The following is a 26,903-nucleotide window of genomic DNA, read 5'->3' on the forward strand; positions in this document are numbered from 1 at the left end:
CAGTTTCTAGTCCATTTTCGTGCTGACTGAAACTAATGACAGTCCATCTGTCCAAAATAGCCTGCAGTCACTTCCCCTTTGCCCAATCAGACTTTTCCTTGTCCCGTGCCCCCTCTCCAGTCAGGTTAGCATCTGGGCTTGACATTTGGTACCTACTTCATATACAGCGCCAGGTCTGTGGCCAGAATAGCCCTCTCGATCATCTTCAGAGTGGCCTTGTACTCGTCCAGGGAGAGACCGCTCAGGATCTGGTTTCCCTGGAGAGGCGGTGAATCAGAAGAGGAGGAAGGAAAGAAACAGTGTCAGTGTAGGGACAGGTATGTGTTTTATTTAACGAATAATCTGGGCCGTTTCTAGCCTTATCCGGGGGGCAAATGCTAGATGCTGTTTGGCAGCCCCTCTTTTGTCAACGCCTTTCAGATGATCTGTAGATATGCATCAATCTGTTACACTTTAGGAGGAAAATAAGATATGTGAAACCCTCTCCTAAATTCAAATAAACATCTCAAGTTGACCCAAGAAAGTTCAACCTGCACAAAATGATTTTGTTAGTATCCTTCATTGATTTTAAAGAGGACATATTATCCCCCTTCTCCACCTTTTCAAACAGTCCCCTGTGGTCTAATGAAACATCTGTGCTGTGCTTTGGTCAAAATATAACATGAATCAAGCACCAGAGGAGGTTTGTGACCCTGTATAAACCAGCTCTCTCAGAACAGTAGACATCACTCCTTCATTAGCGAGAATAAAAATAGAAGACCTGCACAAAAGTTTTGTTCTAGTCTGGGGGTGGAGTTCATGGGTGGAGATACCAGGGGAGGGGAGGGTTTTTTTGTTTTTTTACCAGAATCCCACTGTGACATCACAAGGAGAGCACATTAGAAACGGAGCATTTTTCTCTGTGTTGTAAGACTTATGCAGACCACAAACAAAGGACTGGATGGGTTTATTTCACATTTTGTGGGTCAGCAGACTCTCAGATTACCCAAATATATGTTCAGAAACACTGTAGAAGTGGATTATTCATAATATGTCCCCTTTAAAGCATATACATTTGTTACTAAACACATGTCATGAGGGGGCTTGGCTGGCTACAACAAACAGGTCATTTTAATTCTCCACAAATACTGTCTATTGAGGCTGAACTATTGAGGCTTCGGGACCCCTAGCTGCTGCGGGGGGTTAATGCGCCACATAGTCCGGATATGGCAAGAAACGGCTCTGTTAATACTTACAAGGAGTAAAAATGTACACACAGATGGATAAAAACTGTGTAATATAAAGAAACTATGAACTCATAGGATTAATTCTCTGATAGGCCACTCAAGAGGTTGCTATGACAACACTACAGACTGCATAAACACACTCCTAAATGAGTAGCTGAATGCGGCCCACACACCTGGAGTGTTTATTAGCATGTTCATTGACACATATTCTATGTCTCCTCCATTTCAAGTGCTGCTGAGAGCGTGTGTTTGCATTAATGCTTTTCAGCCCGCATGAAAACGGTGCGCTGCAGCCGTGTGTGCTCGTGAATAACGTCCGTGCAGCGGCGGGGTTAAGTGGTGCCGTGGAGCCAGGAGTGTATTTAGAGTTTGTTTTGAGGCCATAAAGATCAGAGCGGGCTGTTAGTCACTCTGTTTTATGGGGGCCATCAGAGTCTTCTAAGGTAGGTTAGCAGCTGAAAATGAGCAGAATAGGCGTAATAAAGAAGAGGGAGAGAGATCGAGGATGCTGCAGCGAGCAGCGAGCAGGCAACGACATTAAGGCCTGACGTAAACAGCTTGTTTCACTGTGCAGAAAGCAGCAACCTCACATTGACTGATTGTTTTAAACTGTGTGACCCAGTTTGAGAACGCTTTCAGAGTGCAGATTACAGTTTTTATATGATGTACACATCACTGATAACAGTTTATGTTTCCACAGTAAATCAGTCGTTAGGAGACTCTTTACAGGATTAAGAAGTCAGTTTCTTCTGCACAAAAAACGAAGACGGGTTAAGTTTGAAAAAGATCAGTTAGGAGAAACATTTGTTAAGGAGTTCTGCCGACACTAAAGTACAGCTGAGGCAGAAGATTTTGACTTTTACTAGAGGACATTTGGGGCATTGCATAGTTTTATCTTACAAAATAAACATCATGCTGTATTTGAGAAGGATTGAAACCGAGCAGCAACCTCTGATGTTGCAAAAAACTGCAGTTCCTCTAGTGTCCACTTGAGGCTGGCTGCAAAAGCCAATGGATCCCCATTATGTCACATATTAGAAGAGTATTTTTTAGCAGTTTAAACTGTGGTGGTGGAGATGGGGGGGGCAGTAATAATTAGAGGCGCAGAGAATTGAGGTGGGTGTGCAATAGCCGTTGATCACGAGGTGTAAGGACCGCCTCAGCTCCACCCCTTTTCCTGTTTCTACATTGGTCAAAAGTTAGTTTGAGTCGGGGCGGCGGGGACGTGGCCTGTGGTTGCATTCCTGCTTGTCATTCCCCACTCTCTCTCTCTCTCTCTCCAGTTCCTGGCCTTGTCCACTGTCCTGTCTCTAAATTACAGTAAAGGCATAAAAAGCCCCAAAAATAAACCTTTAAAAAAACAAGTTTGAGTCAGCATTTCCAATATAGCCACCTCCCTCATTGGAGAAGAATCTCCAGTGAAACCAAAGGGTGACGTCACTGACATTACGTCCGTGTTTTCTACAGTCTATGGTTCGCAAGCTGCGACAGCAACGCTGACAGAAACACTGAAGACTACTAAAAATAATCATCTCATGGCAACGACTTACTGTTCTGGGACAGTATGAATAACGATTGTGGAAGTAGTATCAATAAGAATTGAAAAACTACTTTCACCTCTGGTCTTTTGTGACAGGTAATCTTTGCTAAAGACTCAGCTTGTGTCGTGCAACCGATTTCATTTAGCTATAAGCTAACCTGCACTCGGTTTGCACGATCTACTGGAGCGAGTTAAAGCTGTATTCAGTGAGACGAGCTCACAGCTTGGCTGGGATTTGTGAACCCCCTTTTTTCTGTGGTCAGGAAACCAGTGAGGGATGGTGTCCTGGATTTTGCTCCGGGTACAAAATCTGTTTGAGGAAATGAGTCCAGATGAGCTGGCACGAAAAGGTTGCCAACACACAAAAGGCTTAACGGAGGATTCACATACTGATTACATTACACGGTGGAGTTATTGATTGATGAGGTCAGTGTGTTTATAACATCATGCAGCACAACTTCATTACCAACTCTTGTGAAGTTTTCTTTATATTATAGCTTGCTATTCAATGATTCCTTTCTGCAGGGGATTTTGGCCTCAGCAAAGGGTTCTGGCTTCCGCGATAGAAAACACACATCAAACCTCCGACAGGAATCTCGAGCACAGATGAGGGAATATCTACAGGTTGCTGTTGAAGGGGCGACAGCGGAGATCTGAGACTCACGACTCAGCGTCAAAGACAGAACGGAGCTCTGCAAGCCATCGACGTTATAAATGGATTTCTGAGTGTGGCGGTGAGCCGTGCAGTGGAGCAGGGACACTGGGATGGGCGAAGACGAATGGTCTTTGTGGCGCCTGCACAGAGCTCAGCTGCTGCATACTGAATCAGCTGCAGCTGTGAAAGGGCAGCTAATGTCAGGATTTACATAACTGAGAGATCAGATCTGTGGAGTCATTGAAGAGCCGTTTAAGAATAAATCTGTTTGAGAGAAATCAAATAAATACGGAGATTTCAAGACCGATTCATACAAAGTAAAGAAGAATATCGAGCATTTAAAGTCATTCTTGAATGTCTTTAATCATACATCTTTAAACATGTATATTCATTTAATATCAACACTTTCATACATCTAAAGCAGGGAGGCTTTGGGCTACCTGTGATGGATTAGTTTCTGCGTTGACACTTGAAGAAGGTGTTGCTAAGGGCTCAAAGGACACTCTGAAGCAGTGGTTCTCAACAGGTGGGTCGGGAACCTAAAGTGGGCCGTGAAGCCGTTCTCAGTGGGTCATGAGACATTTTATCTGGTTTTGGGTTTGGGTCCTGAGGCTCGACGAGTTGGGAAAGAGTTTCACGTTCGGCTTTAATGTGATTGTTTATTGTTTTTAAGCACTGCTCTTTGTAACCTAAATTAAGCACGACCAATAAAATTGCATAAAGCTTGAACTATGCATGCACCTTGCAAACCATGCTAATGCTAACAATGCTAACATCATAACATTCATTTAATGTTGTACAGTAATTATGTGTGAATTGAGACTTTTTTTTTTTAAAGTTAATTTTTGCTTTTATTAGTTAGGACATCTGAAGAGAGACAGGAAATATTTGGTGGATAGAGTGGGGGGATGACATGCAGCAAAGGGTCCAGGTCGGATTCGAACCCACGGAAGCTGCAACAATGACTGTAGCCACTGTACATCAACCATGACAGCTAAATCTTCAAACTCAAAATGCGTGTGTGTGTGTGTGTGTGTGTGTGTGTGTGTGTGTGTGTGTGTGTGTGTGTGTGTGTGTGTGTGTGTGTGTGTGTGTTTGTACCGGGCTGTTGAGGATCATGAGGCAGTGGTCGAAGTGGTGATGCTCCATGGTGGAGTGGCAGTAGAGCTGAGCCAGTGGGTGGTCGCTCCTGGAAACACACACACACACACACACACACATAATGATAAATACAATGAGCTCCCACACACTCGTATACAATCAGACGTATAGTTCTGTGACTCATGCTGCACCTCTGTATGTAGGAGTTGTTGACTCCTCTGTGGTCCAGGTCGTGGCTCAGGGTGGCAATCATCAGAGCCAGAACCTCCAGGTCGCTCAGATAACACTGTCAGGAGACACGCAGGAAGTTAGAGGGAAGGATGGAAATAAAAAGAAACACAGCATCCACATACAGCAGCTTTGTTTTTAATGGATCTGCTGCCAATATACAAACAAACAAAGTCTTCAGACTGCGGTTTCAAGCTGCAATACTTCCAACCCTGTAACAGCTTCTACACTAAACCTGAAAGCAGGTTTCCAACAGAGATGAACGTGTGATCCTCCAGCAGCTGATAGTGGCAAAGATTTGAAATAGAAATGACTCTTATTCAGTGTTTTATTGACAGTTTTCTGAGTGTTTTCTTTAGTTTATGGGCCAGGTCTTATTTATATTCCGAGAAAAGATTTTAAATGTAGAAAATTAAGTGAAAATGTCAATTAATGGGCGGACTTGATAAGAGATTTTTTTTATTTTATTTTATTTTATATTTTATAAAAAACAATTTTTTATTCAAAAACCCTGTTGCAATTTTTTTTTTAAGAACGAGCTCATTTTGAGGGTTGCAGTTGGCCAAGTGGTTAGGTACCACTCCATGTTTGGAGGCTAGTCCTCCTAGCAGGCGGTCCAGGTTTGACTCCTTTCCCTCATGTCATTCCCCACTCTCTCTCTCTCTCTCTTTCCTCTTTCTCATTTTGCTGTTTCAACCTGTGGATTTCCTCTGCTGATTAAACTCTCTGATCATCTGAAACAACGTCCGGCTGAACTAACCTGTAAGCGTCCTGACTTGAGCAGGGCAAACATGCTCTGAGCCGTGTTGAAGGCGTGTCTCCAGTTGTGATACGCCACGTTCTTCCTGTAGTTCTTCTTCACGCTCAGAACCCACTGACACAGACTCTGCAGGGGGAGGGGAAACACAGAATTAAAAAAACAGAGTTACTCCATTTCTGTCGGCCATATTGTGGAGTACTTTAGTGAGAGTGACCTTACCCAGGCCATGAAGGAAAGACCGGCTCTGTGACATAATCTCATGGATTTATCTTGGGTCTATTTTATCTTGGGACAGCGACATTTGTTCAGTGCAAAACATCTACAGCCGTCGAACAAATGGAGCTTCTTCACAGAGTTGTTGTGGCTTTAATCTTCTGTTCTTGGGCATAAAATGTAGGACAGAGATCCATCTTTTATCTATTTAGTTTTTTCTCATTTAGGGTCGCGGGGGGGTGGGGGAGGCGCTGGTGCCGAACCCAGCTGTCATTGGCCGAGAGGCGGGGTTACACCCTGGACTGTTCTGACAGGGCTGACATATAGAGACAGACAACCAGGCACACTCACATTCACACCTACGGACAATTTAGAGTCAGCAGTTAACATAACCAGCATGTCTTTGGACTGTGAGAGGAAGACGGAGTACCCAGAGAGAACCCACACATGAACGATGAGAACATGCAAACTCCACACAGAGAGGATCCTGTCAGATGGGGATTCTAACCAGGAGCCTTCTCGCTAACCACTGCAGCACCCCGCAGCCAAAGACAGACATACAGTATAAATGAAATTTAAAAAACACTGTGAGTGGGGGTTAAATAGTTAAATGGCAGCAGAAGGAAGACAGAGCAGTAGTGATGAGCAGAGGGGCTCGACTGTCAGGATGTTTGTCTTTCTAAAAGTGCACGCTCAGCACGCTGCCAGCTAATCAATGCGCTCCACTGCTCAGCATGTTCTCCAGAAACACACAGAGAGATAAACTGAACTCAAGTCCTGTTTCATTTTCTCCACAGGAGCATTGCACACTGATGATGATGAACGACTGCAGCATTTAATATGTCAGAAAAAGTGTTTTAATAATAACGTGCGGCACAGTTTGACCACCCCGGGGGCCGTGATGCTCCGGGGTGGTCAAACCTGACAGGCCGCTCTGCTGGAGGGCCAGAATGTCCTGCAAATCAATGGCTCTCTTTATGAGGTCCGCTCTCCGCAGACACTCCGGAGGTCAGCCACAGACACACAAGGACCACTTCAGGTGGCGAGCGCTGCCGAGGACCGGAGCCAAACCCGCTTAAAAAAAACTGACGCCAAGAGATGCAGCAAGGAGAGAGGAGGGTCTGCTGGACGGAGATGGAGGAAGAGAGATTTTTGAAGGGGAAGTGTTTAAGGTGAATGATGCTGCTCTGTGTATATGTGTGTGAGTGTGTGTGTGTGTGTGTGTGTGTGTGTGTGTGTGTGTGTGTGTGTGTGTGTGTGTCTCTGAGTTAAGGATGCAGGCAAATACACAACCAAGAACTCACTCGCGTACACACATGTTTTAACGTTCTAATGCTGCTCACAATGAAATCCTTTTCTGCATTGAATGGACCAGGAAGCTGATCTTGACCTGTACCGGGATCAACAACAAAAACAGGTCGCGTCGGGACAATGTGGCTGCTGTTGTCTGTTGTTGTGGTTCTGTGTTGCCGTGATACGGTCGTAATAATAACGCCGTGTGTATTTTGTTGTGATGTAATGCAGGCTTTGTCTCCAAAGCCGTAAACACTACCGGGTATGAGAAAAGAGTCCATTTGCACACTCATATAAACAGCGTTCTTGAAATGATAAACAACACATGTTTGATTGATAGGGTACGGTGGCCCCGAGAGCTCAATCCAGTGTTGTTTAAACACAACCATATTAACAAAGCATCATCAAGTTGACATAATGACACCACAAAACCAAATATCACACCCACACACAAAAAAAAAACAAATTACAGGAATGAATACAACAACAGAGCTTTAAGGAGAACACATCCAACAACAACAATGGAACCAAATACAGAAACACGAGCACACGTCACAGCTGTTCATCTCCCTCCACGGGCGCCCAGTTTCTGCTCGCATCACGTTTAAAACTCTGCTGCTCGCTTACAAAACAGCCACAGAAACGACCACAAATTACCTAAACTCTCTCACCCAGGTCTATACTCCCTCCCGCCCACTATGCTCTGCCAATGGAAGGCGTCTGATCCAACCTTAACTACAGGGCCCTCAGGGCGCACTCACACTACTCAATCCGTTCAGTGCCTAAGGACGCTTCACCCTTAAAGTCCAGTTTGTTTGACTAGTGTGAGTGCTCCGATCTGTGCTCGAGCACACTACACTTCCTTGGCCCTGGCATGCTTTGAAGAGGTGTGCTTCAGCACGGTACAGTTCATGCACGAGCAAAAAGTGGACAGCTTTCATTCAGGAGAAATCCCAGAGTGTCCAGTCTGTATCTGACTAACATGACTCATGAGACACAAAGTCAGTAAAGTAGCTGTCATGTTCTCTGTGTTGTTCTCCGATGTGCAGACGCGGACTCAGCCGTGTGTCTCTTTTTTTTTGTTGTTCTTTCTTCGAGTCCGTCTGTTTGTAAACACGCTTCATCATAACATAAAGCCATAATGCATGTGCTGTGTTATGAAGTTATGTACAAGAGGTAACCTTGCTTAGGCCCGGTTTGTCTTGCAGTGTGACCGCAGGCCGTGAAGGCCAGCAGGGGACTGGGGAGGGGGAGGGGGGTAATCGTGCTTCATTACAGCACGGTACGGATTGAACAATGTGCCCGCGCCCTAAGGGGCACAAGACCCATCAAGCTCCCACTTGAGCAGACTCTGTCTTCTGAGGGCCTACTGGACTTTTAAGAACTTCTTCAAGACCAGGTGCCCCTTGTTAAGTAAATCAACATCAGCTGCAGAGCTGCAGAACAGGGTAATATACAGACGTAACACAACATTTGGAGGAATCTTCATAAAGTAAAACAAAAACATTTGATTCAATCTCCAAGGGGATTTCCAGCATATATAAAATATATTGATGAGGAACAAATTTAAAAAAGACGATCAGAGGATTTGAAGATAAAATTATTGATTCCAATCCCATCCCATGATTCCATCCAATCCCAGGTCAGTTCTTACCGTGTACTTCATCTGGAAGTTCTGGACCAAGTTGAGGTCGACGAACATGCGGATCGTACCCAGCGTGGTTTCAGCATCCGACAATTCAAAGTCACTGAAGGTGAAGTCCAGAAGACGCAGCGACTGAGCTGACGGCACTGTGGCTACCTTCAAACACACACAAACACATAAAACGCAAACATTAGGACGATCAGAGCCGACGTGGGGTTCAGTGATATAAACACATTGATATGGAAGTGGATCATCTGCATACATGTTTATAATGTAACAGATTCTGAATTGTTACTTTGCTGATGTAAGTGCAATTGCAGTTACAGTCCCAGCTCTGTATGTGTCACACACTGTAACAGCCTCTTGGGTTGATTGCACCCGAAAAAAATCAAGCCTGTGTCCTAGATACCGAGTGACACATTCCCTCTCTGGCTCCTGGGAGAAACCACTTAATCAGGTTATGTTGTTAGTTCAGCCACTTCTCTGAGAGGAGAGAACAGAACAGGACCTTTTGAGACAGTCAGGTGGTGTCATTGTTAAAGCGGAGACTGGTGTGAAAGCCGGGCTGCACTTATGGTTCTAGTTTGGAAGCTGCCTCTGAGTGCTGTCAGGAACCAGTCAGGTACAGGAGAGCCAATTAAAACAATGATGAGTCCGTCCGGCTGCAGGGGGATGCTTCAGTGTTTTGTACACTTTATTTAAAAAGTGAAAAAGGCCAAAGATTACACAAGAGGATTAACATAGGGACAGGCATGAAGCTTTCCTTTCAATATGCATTTTGAGAAAAAGTCGAAATGGGGAAAATGAAATTGAAACAACTTTGAGAATAAAGACAAAATTATCGAAACATTTGGACTTTTTTCTCAAAGTGCATGATGGGAAAAAAAGCAGGCTAGCTAGTTAGTTAGCTTACAGGATGTATTAATAACCTTGTAAAGTATTTTAAAGTATTAATTAAAAAAGTGAGAACAGAATCAGTAAGGAGGGAGACAGTTGTTTTCTAAGAGTCATTAAACTGAAGCTGTCGAGCTGCGGAGGAGTCGACCCTGTGGAGACGTCTGAAGGACAGTTGGAGATTAATGAAATAAAAAGCTTTTATTCAAACATGGCGACGCAGGCAGCCTCTTCATTATGAACTCTTTTTCTACAAGGCTGTCGGCTCAGCAGTGACATCACTGGGCTACAAAGACCAATGACCTTGAAAGATCATTTTCTTGAATATAACCAACTCTTCACTGCTCCTTCACAAGCTGCAGAACCGCCCAGACTGACTACACAGTGAAGTGTTTGTGCACTGTCTGGTCTCTCTGTGAAACTTTGCATACATAAGTGAAATATCTGATGTGTGAAACTTCATCTACTCTCTGCCTCTGCATCACAAACTGCCTCTGTGCTGTTTACACTGAACAAGCACCAACATATACCGCGCAGCACTGGCTAATTCATCTCAGATAAATGTACTCAAGTAGTTAAGTTGGCCCTGAGAAGGAACAGGACAAGCAAGGTTTATTTTTAGGCGCTTCATACCTTTATTTAAGAGACAGGACGGTGGATAGAGTCAGAAATTGGAGAGAGAGAGGGAGAGAGGGAGAGAGAGTCCTGTTTCTACTCAGGCTCTCATAGTAGCCCAGGAATAATGAATGGAAGGTCCTGATTGGTCACATGAGGTGTCAATCAAAAAGAGTCAGAGTGCATGAATTAGTGCAGAGAAATACAGTTCTTTGTCGTCTGCTTTGTGCGTCAGGGCCTTTAGAGACTCCCACCCAAAACAGATATTGGGTTGCTGGATTTTTTTTTTTGGTTTTTGAAGTATTTCTTTTTCTTAATTCTAAGATATCCCCTTTAAAAGAGCGTCTGCAAAGAAAGCAGCCATACAGAATGACCTCATGTTCAGTCAAACTCAGCTTCCTCTAACCCTCAGGGTCAACATCTGCCTGTGTGTGTATGAATGTGACAGTGTGTGTGTCAGTGTGTTATATCCTGCATGCATGCTCAGGCTCTGATGCTCGTGTCGGCGTATGAAAGTGTGTATTTTTAAATGAATAAATTTGAATTTACCGCGGTTACCTGGAGTTCCCGGGACTCTTCGTCTGCAGCAGAGGCGTGATACGACAAGACCTGGAACACACAAGAAACGTAAAAACATGAGCTATGCACACACGCACGCACGCACGCACGCACGCACGCACGCACGCACGCACGCACGCACGCACACACACACACACAGGTTTGCAGTTCAATCTCCTGCAGTCCAAGCGTCCTTGTTTCTGAACAGCACTGTAACCAAGCTCCACCATCTTTACGGCCTTTGTACTTCCCTCCAAGACCGCCATCATCTCTTTTTTTCAGCTTTATCTCAGAGTACATTTGAGCCCTCTTTGATGTCTGCTGGATAATAACAGTCCAATTTTGGGCCATTTTCAAACCTTCCCTGTGCTTCAGCCCCTTCCTGTGTTAACGTGATGAAAGCATGTGAGCGCCAGTTTCTGAAGCATTGATGATACTTCCTGACAGAAATTTACACTTTTCCCCGAAAAATGTATTAAGTGGAAATCAGACGAAATGGGAGGGAGAAACATTTACATTTCAAACATTCTCTTTTTCTATAATTAATCTCTCTCTCTCCTGTCCGGGCTGCAGTGGCCACATGCACATGAGCAGTAGAGCAAACGGCACAGAGGTTAATTTGTTCCTGCCCAGTCGGAGCGAGGTCTGGCCGAACACGCATGAGTGGAGGCTGCTGGGCTGCAGAGGAGGCGGGCGTCAGCTGCAGCCGAGAGGAGACGTCACCCCTGGCAACCTGAAGCTGACAGCTCCACCACTGAGTGTGTGTGGGCTCACTTCTAATGAGTTTGAGCGTCACACAGGCTGAAGGCAGGAAAAGTGTCGAGCAGCAGCCTGAAATCGTCCTGCATCGTCCTCATCACTGTCACTCACACGCCCACATGTGGCTCTCACACACACACACCATGCACTTCAATATATTAGCGAGGACCCTCACGTCCCCTCGCCACTACAACGCAATCTTTTACAGCTAATCTACCTGTCACATCCAAACGCTCCAACATGTCAAGGCACAGACACTTTTTTAAAGACTTTTCTCACATACCTGATAGATAATGATTGATGACATCATAACGCACTTTTTCCTTTTTTGTATCCATCCTACTTTTTCCTGCTTTGATCAAACCCTGCAGCTCAACTGAGGAGACGTTACATTAGCATAAATAAAAAAAGCTGATCGTGAGGTTTCTGATGAAGACTACAAAAAAACAAGATGCAAATGGATGTGTACTTGAGAAAATATGAAAGATAGAAGAGGAGGCAGTGTTTGAAGTGCAAATTAAGTTCGAGGAAATGTTAAAAAAGAACCATAGGAGGGTAAAAAGGTAACAAGACTATCAAGACGGTATTAAAGAGCAACTAGAGCTGAGAATAATGAGTTTCTCACATGCTTATAGAACGCTCTTTTCTGGAGTTATAGATGATTTTCCCTTTAGTAATATCACTCTCGAGGTCAGGATGTCGTTCTGGAGAGCTCTGCTGTGATACGTTCTTAAGGTATCTAGAACGACATCTTGACCTCCAGTGTTATATCACTTTTATAAGACAGTTATTCAAGCAGAGAATAGTGATAAAAAAAAGGTCACATATTATTTAAAATCCTCTTCAACATGTTTCTCTAACTCTAATATGTGTCTCTAGTCCATCTACAAGCCCCCCAATGATGAGAAAAGTCCATCCTCTCTTTCTTCTGCCTGCTGCACTTTTCAGAAAATGTGTGCTCAAACAGGCCGTTTGGAGATTTTCCCTTCATGATATCACAAAGGGCAGTAACCCCTCCCCCAGGTGGGTGACACTCCCACAGCTAGGTATTTGTTCTAACCCTCTGAGTCTGCCTTCTCACCGTAAACAATAGGACATGGAGCGAGAAAGACCGAGTCGACCCGATCCCTTCCAGAGAGGGGGCGTGGTCAAACACAGCTCATTTACATATTTAAAGGTACAGACACAGAAACAGCCTGTTCTGAGCAGGGCTGAAATAGAGGGGTTTATAGACATGATCAAATACAGGATCAGAGTGGATTTAGAACAAGAAACTTCACACACATGATTTGGGGAGCTCTGAGAATTATATACACTTGTTAAAAAGGAGGAGGATATGTGGCCTTTAAGTTGCATTTTCAGTGTGAAGACGAAGTGTGTGTGTGCGTGTGAGGCTGACCTCCAGAGTGACCTCCTGCTTGGCCCTGGCTCTCTCCACCGTTTCGTACATCTGTGTGTTCTGGATGCCGAGGCCGCAGAAGATGGCGAACGCCTCCAAGAACTGCTCGTCGTTCCTGTTGAAGGCCTTCACGCTGCCTGACGCCTCGTCCATTTTATTCACCAGCTGACACACACCTGCAGAGACACACAGGGACACACATGATACAATATATACAAACTGGCATTTAAAGGGTTCATTTTTACATTCATAATAACCAAAATCAATCAAAAAGATTTCAATAAAACATTTGAAAAATTTAATAACTGGAGGAATAGATTCAAGATTGTTGTAGATGAAAAAAATGGGACACATATGAACATTTGAACATTTTGTGCTCATAACGAGTAATTAGGGCGGTTTTTCTTCAGGGGGCACGAGGGATAAACAACACAGGAAACAAACATGGCGTCTGTAGATCAGGAGTCTGGAGCACCACGTGTTAGGCACTGTTACCAATAAAGTTTGAGACCTCAGAAAGCTCCCCAATTTCTGTGAGCCAGGCTTGGACATATTGAACTTCTCAAGTTGAATCTTGAAAATCGAGTTTGAGGATGTCACAAAATCTGTATTTTCAGCTGAGTCAGTATCTTTTTTAAAGGGTAGTAAAACTCAGTAAAACTGATCTGGAACCAAAAGTAGACACAACCAACCAACTAGCTGCATGAACACTCAACGGACTATCAAGCAGCTTGACTGGAGCAGCCCGTCTGTGACTGTAGACTGAAGAAAGTCTCGTCCTATCACTGACTGTTGGTAATATTTAAAATGAGATATGATAACTAGCTTTTGTCTACAGCTGGACTTTCACCTATAAGGCAGAATATTGCATCTCTTCTGTATTCATGAAGCGTTAAAGAAGCCAGGAGGACGCAGAACATCGGAGCGTGATGAATGGAGCTGCTTTGATCTCTCTCGTCAGCAGGACTCTTAAGAGACGATGAGGAGGTTTGATCCCCGGAGTCGTTACTCATCTTCATTTCCAACCAATGGAGCTGCGATCAGATAATTAGGCCGATTACAATCACTGTGATGGATAGAGTGGCAGGGCCATGAACAGACAGCTAATGAAAGTGCTAATGCTACGCTGGCTTGATGTTTTCTCAGGCCGCCAGTTTACGATTGTTAAAGCCTCTAAGTGTCGGTGCTGATGGAACATTAAAGCCTTCAAATGTGGCCACAGAGACGCTCTAAATGCTGCGCTGTTCACCTCGCTCTGGTTTCGTTCATTTATGAGGCTGACAGTTTCAGTAATAAAAATATACTTTAAAGGAACATTTCACCTTTAATTTCACCAAACTTGAACATCCAGTGAGCCTCTTTCACCAATGTATTCATACGATTTTTCTTAAAGGTACAGTAAGTAGTTTTCTCCTTCAAAATAAAATACAGACTTATGCTTCTGGGCTTCCGTACATGTGTGTTAGTGACTGTGTCTGCAGAGACTCTGTCCTCTGACTGGATTTTACTGTTCTGCTTTGTTCTGGTTGACTTGGGATGTTTTTGGGCGGGGAGCTGGTGTGTTTCCTCCAGCATATGACAGGGCAGCAGGCGAGTTTAGGAGTGGATACAATTTAAAGATTGGACGCGATTCAAAGCGGTGAATATGGCGGCACTGAATCCTAAAAAAAACCCAAAGCAGATACTGTCTTTTCCAAATGAAGAGGAGGCGGTGTTATAAACCCAGGTTTAGTACTTCAAAGGGAGATTCTTCAAGACAGAGAGGGAGAGAGAGAGAGAGCGAGAGAGAAGACCTTTACAGAATTTTATTTTCTTCACAAGAGTGCCGTCAAAGGGTTGTAAATATCACGGCTTGAAATGGCAGTTTGAAAAGGGCTAGAGAGAGAGAGATAGAGAGAGAAGGAGAGATAGAGCGTACCTATAACTCTGTCTTTCTTGCCGTTCCTGATGGGAGTACAGAGCAAACTCTTGATCTGGTTGCTGGTGTGATCGGGGTTTTCATCCTGCCAGAGGAAAGAAGGGATCATTACTCACGTTGGGGATAGAGGAGAGGAGAGATGAGGGGAGAGGAGAGGAGAGGAGAGGAGAGGAGGTGTACTGACTGTCCAGGGGAATCGTTGGTCCTTGGTGACGTCTGTGATGTTGAGTGGCTGCATGGTGTTTTTAACATACTGGGCGTACATGTAGTTAATCTGACTGACGTCACAGTCCCTGTGGAGACACAAGAACAACACAAACAACCTCTTAACTCAGGGTATAATGAGAACACACCACAGAACTCTGTGTGCACATATACAAGTGTACTCAGCAGAACCAGGAGACACTTTGAGTGGTTTACCAGAGTGGTACTTTTAAAGTCCTGCAGAGCTTCTGTCATTGCAATCATCAATTTAATATACTGTACTTGTTGCTTAGGATGGATAAACTTCTTCTGGAGTCCAAATGTATAACCAAGTGGAAACCTAGCTCTAATTTCCCTCAGAGACATTTATTGATTTAGTTTTTCACCCAGCTGCTCCTTAGATTCAGTCTGGCTAACGACACTGAAGAATAAAACACCTGCTGGTTATTGAGAGAACTGCAGCCCTGTGTCCACGCCGCAGCCTGGTTAGTGTCTGAAGCTGTCAGTGGCGCCCGTCAGCGGTTAATAAATGTGTTTGTTGTCTTAAGCTGCTCCGAGTCCAGCCACAGAGTCGACTGTAATTCTGCACCGTGGATGATGATGGAGACTGGATATGTAAACATAACATGAGGTTAAGGCAGAAGCCAGGGGATGTTGGCTGTAGTACCGCAGGGGGACAGTGTGTGTGTGTGTGTGTGTGTGTGTGTGTGTGTGTGTGTGTGTGTGTGTGTGTGTGTGTGTGTGTGTGTGTGTGTGTGTGTGCGTCTGTGTGTGCAGCAATTTGATCATATTTAAGACTGTAAAAATACAATAAATGCCCTTTAAATGAGTTTGGCATGCCGTTTCCATCACTGCAGATAGTAATAGATATGGTGTGTGTGTGTGTGTGTGTGTGTGTGTGTGTGCGTGAATGTGGACGTGTGTGGCTCAAGATTCCAGCTGTCCCTCAATGAATGAGTTATGTTTTGGATGACTTTAAGACTTCAGGCTAATTATAACAATCTGTTCTGTCACACACACACACACACACACACACACACACACACACACACACACACACACACACACACACACACACACACACACACACACACACACACACACACACACACACACACACACACACACACACACACACACACACACACACACACACACACACACAGCTCTGATTGACGTGCTTGCACAGTAAGTGCATTTGTGCTCCAGTTTAATTACAAAAAAACACTAAAAATCCACATTTCCTCTCCCTCTATGATTGACTGAAACGAGGCCACAGAAAACAGCCGCGGGCGTCACTAACAACCATGACAGCGCTGTGTTAGCTTTTAATTTCAGGCCCACAATCGAACTCCAGATCCAGAAAAAGTTAATTTGCCCACTTTGTCAGAGTGAGCCGCTCCGCCCTTACATTCCTGAGGGCTGGCTCGACATCGCTTCGGCTCGACTGAATGCTCTGAAAAACAGACGCTGTGTCGTTTGGAGTCCGCAGCTGGAGGTTAATGTCAATATAAAAAGCCTCCTGCAGTTCCAGACGGTCAAAGCTGGCATCCTGCAGTACCCTCCCCCTCCTGCGGTGGCCCAGTTTTCTGTATGTCTCTGCCCCTCCCAGAGGAAATCCAGCACATAAACACAGCGGTATGTAAAGGCCGATCTAAACACGGGGGGGGAAACATCCAGGAGAGCAGGCGGTACTGGACAAGATAAGATATCTACTTTGTGTTGTCGCTGACAGCGTTGGGATTTGTTTTCTCCCCCAAAACACAGACGCTCACGACATCTGACAGGTCCATCTGCTCCACAGAGAGGAGGAAATCACAGACAGGGTGGATTGATTTGATGTCTCCAAACTTCATCGCCAACCTGGAGCTGCTCTGACAGCGAACACAAAGTCAGACGTGATAGAAAGTAAAGCTGGTGACCTTGTTCCTACAACACAGAGTTAAGTGTAACACTGTGTTTCAGACGCTTACGGCTCCAAAGATCGCACATCATTTGTCCCCACTATCTGCTCAACCTCAAAGTCTAACTCAGAAAGCATACAGGCAAAAAACCTTTCAGCCCCAAAAAGACGTCCTGCTCCGTGCAGTTTGCTCCTAGGTTGTGTCTGAACGTGGAGGAAATACTGTCTCCACTTTCACTCTGAAATGAGCTGCACTCTCGGGCTAACCGAGAAGATGAAGACTTAGGGGAAACTTTTCCATCTCTATGTAGAGGTCACACTCAAGGTTTACCGTTTCAGGCAAAGCTTCCCTTCTCACTGGAGCAAGCAGGGACAACTTGAAGGAAAAAAACAACAATCTCATCCTAGTCGTCTATGAAGGATCGGCTCCACCTCGACCCAGAGCGAGAGCAGTGGTACAGGTAATGGATGGATGGATTTGAGACCAATGTGGCCCGAGCAGATCGATGCATGTGTCATCACTCTTAACACACTTCATACCACGTGAAAATACGGCAAGATTAGATGTTCAGACGGGGAATCTGACAGATATTGGCCCGATGATCTTGTACTGTGTACCCTGATTAGCTGCATATCTGTCTTTATCTTCTGTGTGGTAGAATGTACAGCATGCAGTGAGTCTTTGTATCTTCGAATCTTTTTTTAATCTGAACAAGTCAGTGGCACAAACAACTTCCTGTGGGTGATTTCCCCACAGGATTACTTTGCAGCGGTTGCAGCCACGATGTTGCAGCCGGCCAACACAATCTGATGGACCAGTGTAAAATGGTTTGAACCTTTTACCCAGAACTTCCACCAGATAGGCGTGCATTGCGTGTCAGCTCCGCTCCGTCCATCAACACCCACAGGCTGTGTTCTCAGCACTGCCTCTGGGTGCACCGGGCTCCGGTATCCTGCTAAAACTTTGGGTATCCGCTGTAGAGGAGTCCGGACCGCTGGAGCTGGGACGCAACACAGCAGAGCCAGTGGAAGCACACACATTGACTAAAGTAGAAACCCTTCAGCTATGCTTCTTGACCGAGCCGAGCCGGACGGAACAAGCATCTGGTGGAATTTATCAGGAAGTCACACATGCAGGTTCAAAAACACCCGTCTCCCTTTAAGACAAACAGATCTGGTCTCCTAATTTCTCCTAAACCTGCTCACATAACTGGCTTACTTAATTAAAAAAAATCTACTTTATTTACCTAACACATCACACTGAAGCACATCGGTCATAAACAGCATCTAGCAAACACAACAGTATAAACACACACACACACGCACACAGAGTCATATTGAGCTACAGTCACATTAAGATTGAATTCTTGATGTGTAGCAATAGGGGAGGCCAGGCCACCCTGGAGACATGAGGGGGGCAGGGGGGTCTTAAATCAGATTACAGCGTGTTCAGTCCTCCTGACTGAGCTGATGTCTGCAGATAGAGCGTCCTCCAATCCCTCTCATCTGATCGTGACCTTCCGCTCATCCTGACTGTGAAGCCTTAAATCATTCTGTTCTCTGATTGGCTGATTCATCTTCAATTTCTTTCCTCTCTTAGCCGGTTCTTGAACTTTTTTTCCCTCTAAATTCCTTGAACATAACGATGACAAATATCAACGTAATCTTCTCAGCTTGTGCTGGGTGCTTTTGTTCCCCGTGCTGCTAAAGTTCAGAAGGCTTTACCGAATGGTTGTCGATGATCTCGAGGAAGAGAGCGCGTTTGGGCGAATCACAGCCATCGTACCTGCTGCTGCAGTGAAGTCCGACTTTATGCTGCAGCTCATACCAACGAGTTTTAGATGCCCAGGTTGTTATCTGTTGTTTGGAGGCTTTTTGCAGCTGAGTCCTGTTCATTCTGTCACTCATTGTGGCTGCTCGATTGTGAGTGGCTTGAGTGGTATGTTTTTTTGGTTTTTCATTGAAATAACTGAAAAGAAAAAGAAGACATGGGGCGGCGGATGACCTGGCGGGGAAGCTGCATTCCCCATGTACAGAGACTGTAGTCCTCGTCGTAGCCGTGGGTTGGATCTGATGCCCCCCTTGCTGCATGTTGCCCCCCCCCCGCCCTCTCCTCCCAATGTTTCCTGTCACTCTCCAGCTGTCCTATTCAATGCTGGGAGAAAATGCCCCAAAAAATCCTTACGTTTCAATGTGCTTTATAGATGTTTAATCTATAAAGACATAAATCATCATTTTATTGTCCCAAGTTATGTGATAAGTTGACTTTTCTTTTGTTAAAAATTTCCACAAACCCCCTAGTGCCCCCAGCGACCCACCCTGGGGTCATGACCTCTACTTTGAAAAACACAGATATAGAGTAACAGTTAACAGAATAATGGCCCAAAAAATCTCTAAAAAAAACAAAAAAAATACTCTGAAGTAAAACAGCTTCTGTATGTATGTGACTCAGGTAGCTGTCAGACGCCATCAGCGTGCACGTTGACCTCAGAACTGATTCTGATTCTTCGCCTGACAGACCACATCCAGGGCGGTAAAAGGACCCACTTCATGACGATAAACACATCGTGATTGAGGAGCTGTCAAAATGGACGCCAAAGGCAACGCGTTCTGCCAAAACAGACCGACTAATGAGAGCGAGAGCCAGAGCCAGAGCCGGACGATCAAATGTCTGGGAAGCTGGCAGGTGAAGAAGGCGGACTACCTCAAAAAGGATCTGCAAACGTCTGTGTGTGAGACTGAGAGCTTCTGTCTGCTCCTGTCTCGCACAATTCAAAGTGACTGAATGAGCACAAAGACTTTTTAAGACTTACATGCCTCCATTTTGTTCTATTTCAACGTCTATTGTAATGCATTGAAAACATCGTTGTAGATGCGACCCTACTCGGCAATGAAACCTGATCCTGCTCAGGATTTTTGATCTTTTTCTCCTCTTCATGAGGTGATGATGAATCTTTGTGCTTATTCAAAATGTCATCCAGGAATCTCTGAGAGGGAATAGAAATGTTCTCACCGGTGGAAACAACTCGATGCCGCCTCGAGGACAATCTGGAAGAGTTCTGATTTAATGAGAGGATTCAGTGGAGGGCGATCGCCTTACCTTTTGGGGGCGTCCAGGACTTCACCCAGCTCCTCGTATTCCATGTGGAAGACACTCGAGAAGGAGTTCTGCAAGAAGAATAAAGACGTTTAATTTTTTGAATTTATTACAGACTGGTGTTTGGCTTGGGACGGAACCGAATTGGTGTGTCCTCGGGATGAAGCAATTAGGATCAGGTGACCGAGCTTAAATGCATACAGGATGTTCCTTCAGACTGGATTACAGGCTGCAGAGAGTTTTTCTGTTCTTTCGGCCCATATCAACTTCCTGTTCCCCACCAGTTAAACCATTAAAGCTAAGTCGTCCAAATACCCATAGCTAAGCGGCTGGGTATTGCTCTATCACCAATTGCAAGAAAAAATGTCTCATTCCAGTTCTTCTTCTTCGGCTTCTCCGTCCTTATAGGGATTTGTTTTCTTCCAACCTGCACGCCCGACCCCTTGCAGAGGATCCTTTTTCCATTTTTAAGAGGTGGTGGTGGTGGGGGGGGGGGGCAGGATGTGAAAGACGGATGAGGCTTCTTCTTCGTTTTGGAAAATGTTTCCCTCCTTTCCCCTTTGCATGCACACACACACACACACACACCTTCACTCTGTTGAATTAACTCGCCCTGATCCCACTAGGTGAGAGCCATAAAGCTGCTTTAAACAGAACGGAGAGCTGACAGTGTTATGACTTTTATTGGGGTCTCTGGCAGGCGGGAGAGTTTATTACAGGATGACACGGGATTAATGGAGTTTTCTTTCCCCCAGCGGGCAAGAATATCGTAATAAATTTAAACTTTTTCTGCTCATTTTCCTTTTTCAGTTTAGGTTTTCATGTCAAGGAAGGACAAAAGAAAAGGTTTGCTGGTCCAGGCTGAGAGGGCTTTCATGACTCGTTTACACATCACAGGCACTCGGCTCATATAAGATGATGGACCGGTGGCCATTTTTTCTCCATCCACAACACAACACAGTGTGATTTATGGCTGTGAAAAAGGTCTGAGCACGAGAGAGAGCAAACAAAGGACACAATATCTCAGACTGTGCTACCCAGAGAACTGACGGCGCTCACAGAGGAAAAGGAACAAGTAGCTTTACATACTGAAATCTCTGCAAAATGTAAAGGAGGAGAAGTTCAGGCTGAAGGGTTTGCCAACAAAGCTTTGTGTGATTTTCATCAGGTCGTGTAGTAACTTAACTAACTTAATAGATCTGTAGATTTTCCATCTGCTCTGCCCTGACCGGTGACCTGCTGCTCCTCACAAACAAAGACAATTTTGTGCCCGTCTCAGACTCTCGCACAAGATCTGTTTCATGCAGACACAAACATGAACAGACCCACACACAGGCACGCCCAAAGAAATGGTTGGGACCCCTAAAGATTAGTAATTGATCATTAGCGATAGCGATAGCCCCCTGGCTAACAGTTGCATCCTCAGCCTGGATCCGCTCAGCTTTTGGAGCTGAGTGAGAAAAGTTTGTTGATCAGTTATTTCTGCCTGGGCGTCATATGCCCTCCCCTCTTTCCTGCCATCCTTATTTCTGTGCAGGTCTTGCTCTAGGTATACAAGTCTGACATTACTGGTCTCACCTTTAAGTTCAATGGGCCCGCCCATGACGTTCACATTTCAAAATGGTTAACCATCTTAAGAAAGGGAAGGGGAGGGGTTGTGTTTTTGCTAACCGTCATGGACCCCTAATGCAGCTGAGCCCAGAAAGCTTTCCCATCCCCCGCCCCCCTATGGGCGGCCTTGGCGATCAAGTCCCGACCTTCTGATTCATTGGAAATTACTTTTCATGACCATGCTGCAAAAAATGTCTTGCCTTAATCTTTTTATGTTCCTGCTGTCGTTCTTTTCATTTGAACAAGTACAAGAAGCCGTTATGAATCATCTGGTGGGAGATGGGAGGTTTGGTTTGGGTCGGGAACACAACAACAACGTATTGTTCTGTATCTCATGTTGAAGTGAGAGGAGGAGAGATGGGAAGACAGAAACGAGGAGAGAATAGAAAACAGAAGGAGTTTTAACAACTGTAGAGATTTGTACGACGCACGCACACACACACACACACACACACACACACACACACACACACACACACACACACACACACACACACACACACACACACACACACACACACACACACACACACACACACACACACACACACGCACACACACACACGCACACACACACACACACACACGCACACGCACATATAGTTTACAAATCCCAGCAAACTCTGACGGATTCTAACCAAAATCAAACACATTCACACTCATATTGATGTTCCCAATTAGTCGCCACACACTGCAGTAAAACACAGACAGTAAACACAGTAAACACAGTAAACACAGTAAACACAGGTCCTGTTTGAGAAAGAACAGATAGCTAACACTGACACCTGTATACGGAGCGCCGTCTGGAAGATAAGGACGGTACAAGTTCCTAATCTCAGAGTAAATGTTTAGTAAGGAAAGAGAGAGAGAGAGAGAGGGAGAGAGAGAGAGAGAGAGAGAGAGAGAGGGCGAGAGAGAGAGAGAGAGAGGGAGAGATAGAGAGTGAGAGAAAGAGAGAGAGGGAGGGGGTAAGAGAAAGGGAGACAGCTGGTCTGACAACGCATAGGTCATTGGAGGGACACACACACACACAGACACACACACACACACACACACACACACACACAGACACACAGACACACACACACACACACACACACACACACACACACACACACACACACACACACTGTCTAATGAGGTGGGCTGGTATGGAGCATATGGATCTTTCTACATACAGTACATGAAATAAAGCCTCTGGGTTCTTCAGATGAAAGGCTTTGTCACTTATTTCTGCAGGCAGCTTTGGTTTAGTAAGTCCCGCTTCGGTTGTAGTAATCCCAGGATGAGTCTGCAGAGGGCGCTAAACAGCTTGTTCTGCAAATCACGGGATAGTGCCCCGATATGAAACCATAATTTCACCAGACGGCTTCAAGCCTCTACGTAAGCTGCTGAAACCTCTTACATAGACTCCCTTCTCCCAGCTCTGGAGAGCAGCCCTCCCCTGGCAGCCCTGCTGCGTTCTGCCCCCCCCCCCCCCCGAAGGCTTCCAGAGAGCCGACCAATGAGAAGAAAGTGTGCACACAACTGTTGAAATGAGAGTTTTTTGACTTCACAGACTGTGAAACCTGCCTCCAGTCCTCCTGTACTGTCCTCTGAACGGATCAGGTTTTAAGAAGCTGCTTTCATGACCATGTTTCAAACCTGAGTGTGCAGCTGAGTGGGTCCAACCCGGTTCTCATAAATACCAGACGGAGTTAAACATAAATGTTTTGTAACTGGATATGAACCACTTCAACGCTGTGACATTCCCCCCGGCCAGTTAACCTTAACACAAATATTGACTGTAGAATTGGCCGTGCAGCTGATACATTGTGAAACCAATATTTAGAATAACTTGACGTGCAGTAATGTGAGCCGTCAGCCCGGTGGAATGAGTTATAACTCGCTGTTACTGGGATTGGTGGGGAGGTTGGAAACCACTTGGTGCAGTGATCAAAGTTAGATAATAGATGGTATACCTCCCCTTAGCCCTCCTCTTATCCATTGAAGTCATTAAACCATCGTTAACTTCAACCTTCTCTGACATGTTTCTATAGGATCCACTGAGGACTGCGGGGCAAAGAAACATCTGAGAGAAAAATCTGGTTTATAATGACATCGAGAAACTCTCCGTCTTCTCTGTACACAGCCTCTCTGTCCTCCCCTGAGTCTCCACCTCGCTCTCTGAGCTCTGCTGTTTGTGCTCTCCTCCTGCTCTCGTCATGTTGACCGCCGTACCCTCCCGCTGCAGCCGGTCCATAAACACAGAGTGCAGCACAGAGGAGGACACAGGAGGTTTCTCTCTTCTGGGACTTTAAAACAGCTATTTTAACAACGCTACAGTGTTGTAATTAAAGTGTAGAAACTACAGGGGAGTGTCGGTGGTGTTTGAAGGCGTAATCCTTTCACAGCATGGAAGCTGAAGAGTGCATGAGGCGTGCACACAAACCACTAGGCTAACAGTCGCAGTTTGAGAGATTTTTAAGGAAGTGGACGACGTATTCGACTACCATACCAAAATAATCATTACACAACATTTAGTCCAGACCCAGTTTTCTAATAGGACAAGAGGCGTTCCTTGTTTTTGCTATAAAGTTACCTTCCAATGTCCATATTTCAAGTTCCTTTGCTTTTCCGACGGCCATGTGTCCCACCCTACTTGGTCTGTTTCTTTCTTTTTTTAAGGTTTATTTTTGGGCTTTTTATACCTTTATTTCAGTGACAGGACAGTGGATAGAGTGGGGATTAACATGCAGGGAAAGGAGCAGCCGATCGGATTTGAACACGAGCATTGACTAGAGAGGGCGCAATCAGCACGCTGCACACGAATCCTGTGGAATCGGCCAGCGGCGCCCTGCACCAACGGGATGCGATAAAACGGTTACCAAGCTGCTCTATCAATCTACCTCAGTGTGTGTGTGTGACAGTTAATTTGCTGCCTTCTCCTGCATGTGTGTGTGTATGAAGTGTGTCAATGTGTGTGTGTGTGTGTGTGTGTGTGTGTGTGTGTGTGTGTGTATGAAGTGTGTCAATGTGTGTGTGTGTGTGTGTGTGTGTGTGTGTGTGTGTGTATGAAGTGTGTCAATGTGTGTTTTTCAGCAGCTGGACGCCCTGCAGGAGGAGGACAAGCCAAAACAAATGTTAATGCTCAGAGGTGTGTGTGTGTGTGTGTGTGTGTGTGTGTGTGTGTGTGTGTGTGTGTGTGTGTGTGTGTGTGTGTGTGTGTGTGTGTGTGTGTGTATGTGTGTGTGTGAAGGAGACAGTTAAAGTATAGACAGTGTTTGTATGAAAACACGGCTTGCTACTGTTCACTCGGCTCTCTACATTTCCACTCTCGGTCTAAAATACCTCTCGTCGTTTTCTCCTGTTTCGACTTGATTTCATTTAAAGGAAACATTAAAGATCTTCATTTTCTTTAAAGCTTTTCAGAAGCTGCTCCTTCTTCTTTTATGACATGATGGATGCAGACTTTGAGATGAAGTGCTTCATTCATCGAGCACAAAAGCGATGAGAGAAAAAGTTCCATGTTGAATCTTTTTTTTTTTGTCCTTAAAGACGTCCAAAGGAAAGATATTTGTAGACTTCCTTAAAGGTTGATCCGTCTCTTCTGATTAAAACAAGTCAGGAGGAGGAACAGATATACATCTCACTCTGAAAACAACTTTTAAACGTCATCCTGGAGTCCTTCCTGTGTTTATAGATCTTCTCTGCGATGTCTCCAGTTTGTGCAGAATGCTGCTGCACGCCTGCTTAGTGGGAAAACATTACACTGTTGCATAGCCTGGCCTCCTGTCCGTATTAGGACAGAATTTTAAGATTGTATTGATAGTTTTTAAGGTTTTAAACATATTGGCTGCCTCCTGTCTTATCGCTCTCTTGCACTGCTAACAGCTCTGAACTGAACTGAGGAAAACGGCATTTTCTTTTGATGCCCAAAACTCATGGGACGGATTCAGATTGTCCTTCCTATCCCCTTCACTATCCTCTTTACCTTAACATCATGAGGTTAAGGAAAGGTGTTAGGAGAAGTCATAAAGGAATAAGGGAAAGGTGACCACGGTTGTTCTGAGAATCCGACCGCTTTTCCTCTAGGCTAAATGTTGCGGCCGCAAGGAATTGTGGGACGGCCTTATCTCATCTCCTTTGGTAAAGGATGGTCCGGTGTATCCTATGCTAAAGGAGGTTATAAAGGAAGCATTGACCCACCTTTCCTTAGCTATTAGAGAATTCAAACGGCTCTCATCACGGGTCATTTCCCTCAGTTAGGAACCTTCCTAAGCAAAAAAAGACAATTCAAATGCATCCTTTGAAAAGTCCTCACAACCCAAAAATGGTTGGACCCCGAGTTTAAAGTCAACATTATCCATCTTTACTTACTGACACAACTAAATGATCCATCTGCAGAAGTCCGATGATAATGAGCATTTGTTGTCACATCTGTATGGAAGTTAACAACAATGTGAAAAGAAACAAACATGCTGTGTTTGTTCTCTGCTCTGGAGCTCTGAATCTGTTGTTTTAACATCCACATGTTGTGAGTCGTGCAGCAGCGTTCACCAACACCATCATCACTCACTGCCTCCACACTGTCTCAGCTCACTTTGTCTTCACTCTCCCAGTGCGTACATATGTCACTGTTATCATTTAGTCCTGACAGCTTATCCTGCTCTGTGTAGGATCCTGTATGCACACAGAGAGAGAAGCTCTCTTTGTCGTTGTTTGCATCATTCAGATGCTGCTTAGATATCTAGTTAGCCATCTGCATTCCAGGTGATCCTGTTGGAGTCGTAAAAAAAGCCGTTTTCACATCTGCAGTCCTGATAATATCTAGATCATTTGAGGAGGACTGCTCCGGGGGTTATCCTGACCTGGCTGTTCCCACATGCACCTCACAGCAGGACACTTTCCCTGTCAGACAGGAGAGGAGGCTGGAGGAGAAACTCCAGGTGAAGCCCAAGTGAAACATTTGCGTTCACACATGCAGCTCCTCTGGGAGTTTTTCAGGAGTGTTCAGCGAGTGTGAGAGCCCTGAAAGTAACACAGAGTGGTGTGTCTTCTCCAATAACGCCATCTTTGGCTGCACAAACACGTGCAAGCTTTTTTTCGGCAAAGCCCCCCTGAAATAAAAGTTAATCATCTGCAGCTGAGTAACTTTGCAGCTTGTAATTAAAGCTGACTCTCGGCTGTAAACACCCTAAAGCCAAGTTAACAGGACGTGATATGGAAAGAAAACCAGAGTGTGTGCAACGGGAGATTAAACATGACAGTAAGCTCCTCATTTGTTAATGGCGTTTGTTAAATC

General features: G+C 45.0%; 1 protein-coding gene across 1 annotated transcript in view; it reads right to left on the bottom strand.

Annotated features, from left to right (window-relative positions):
- pde5ab (phosphodiesterase 5A, cGMP-specific, b) overlaps positions 1 to 26,903 on the bottom strand; it is a 54,873-nt gene that overhangs the window by 12,458 nt on the left and 15,512 nt on the right. Inside the window, 10 exon segments of the mRNA XM_020643595.3 lie at positions 157 to 257; positions 4,523 to 4,610; positions 4,714 to 4,808; positions 5,511 to 5,636; positions 8,671 to 8,817; positions 10,729 to 10,779; positions 12,887 to 13,062; positions 14,805 to 14,889; positions 14,989 to 15,097; positions 20,012 to 20,079. Of these exon segments, the coding sequence (XP_020499251.2) occupies positions 157 to 257; positions 4,523 to 4,610; positions 4,714 to 4,808; positions 5,511 to 5,636; positions 8,671 to 8,817; positions 10,729 to 10,779; positions 12,887 to 13,062; positions 14,805 to 14,889; positions 14,989 to 15,097; positions 20,012 to 20,079 (1,046 nt within the window).

The sequence above is a fragment of the Labrus bergylta genome, chromosome 22 (assembly GCF_963930695.1).
Source record: "Labrus bergylta chromosome 22, fLabBer1.1, whole genome shotgun sequence".
Taxonomy (NCBI): domain Eukaryota; kingdom Metazoa; phylum Chordata; class Actinopteri; order Labriformes; family Labridae; genus Labrus; species Labrus bergylta.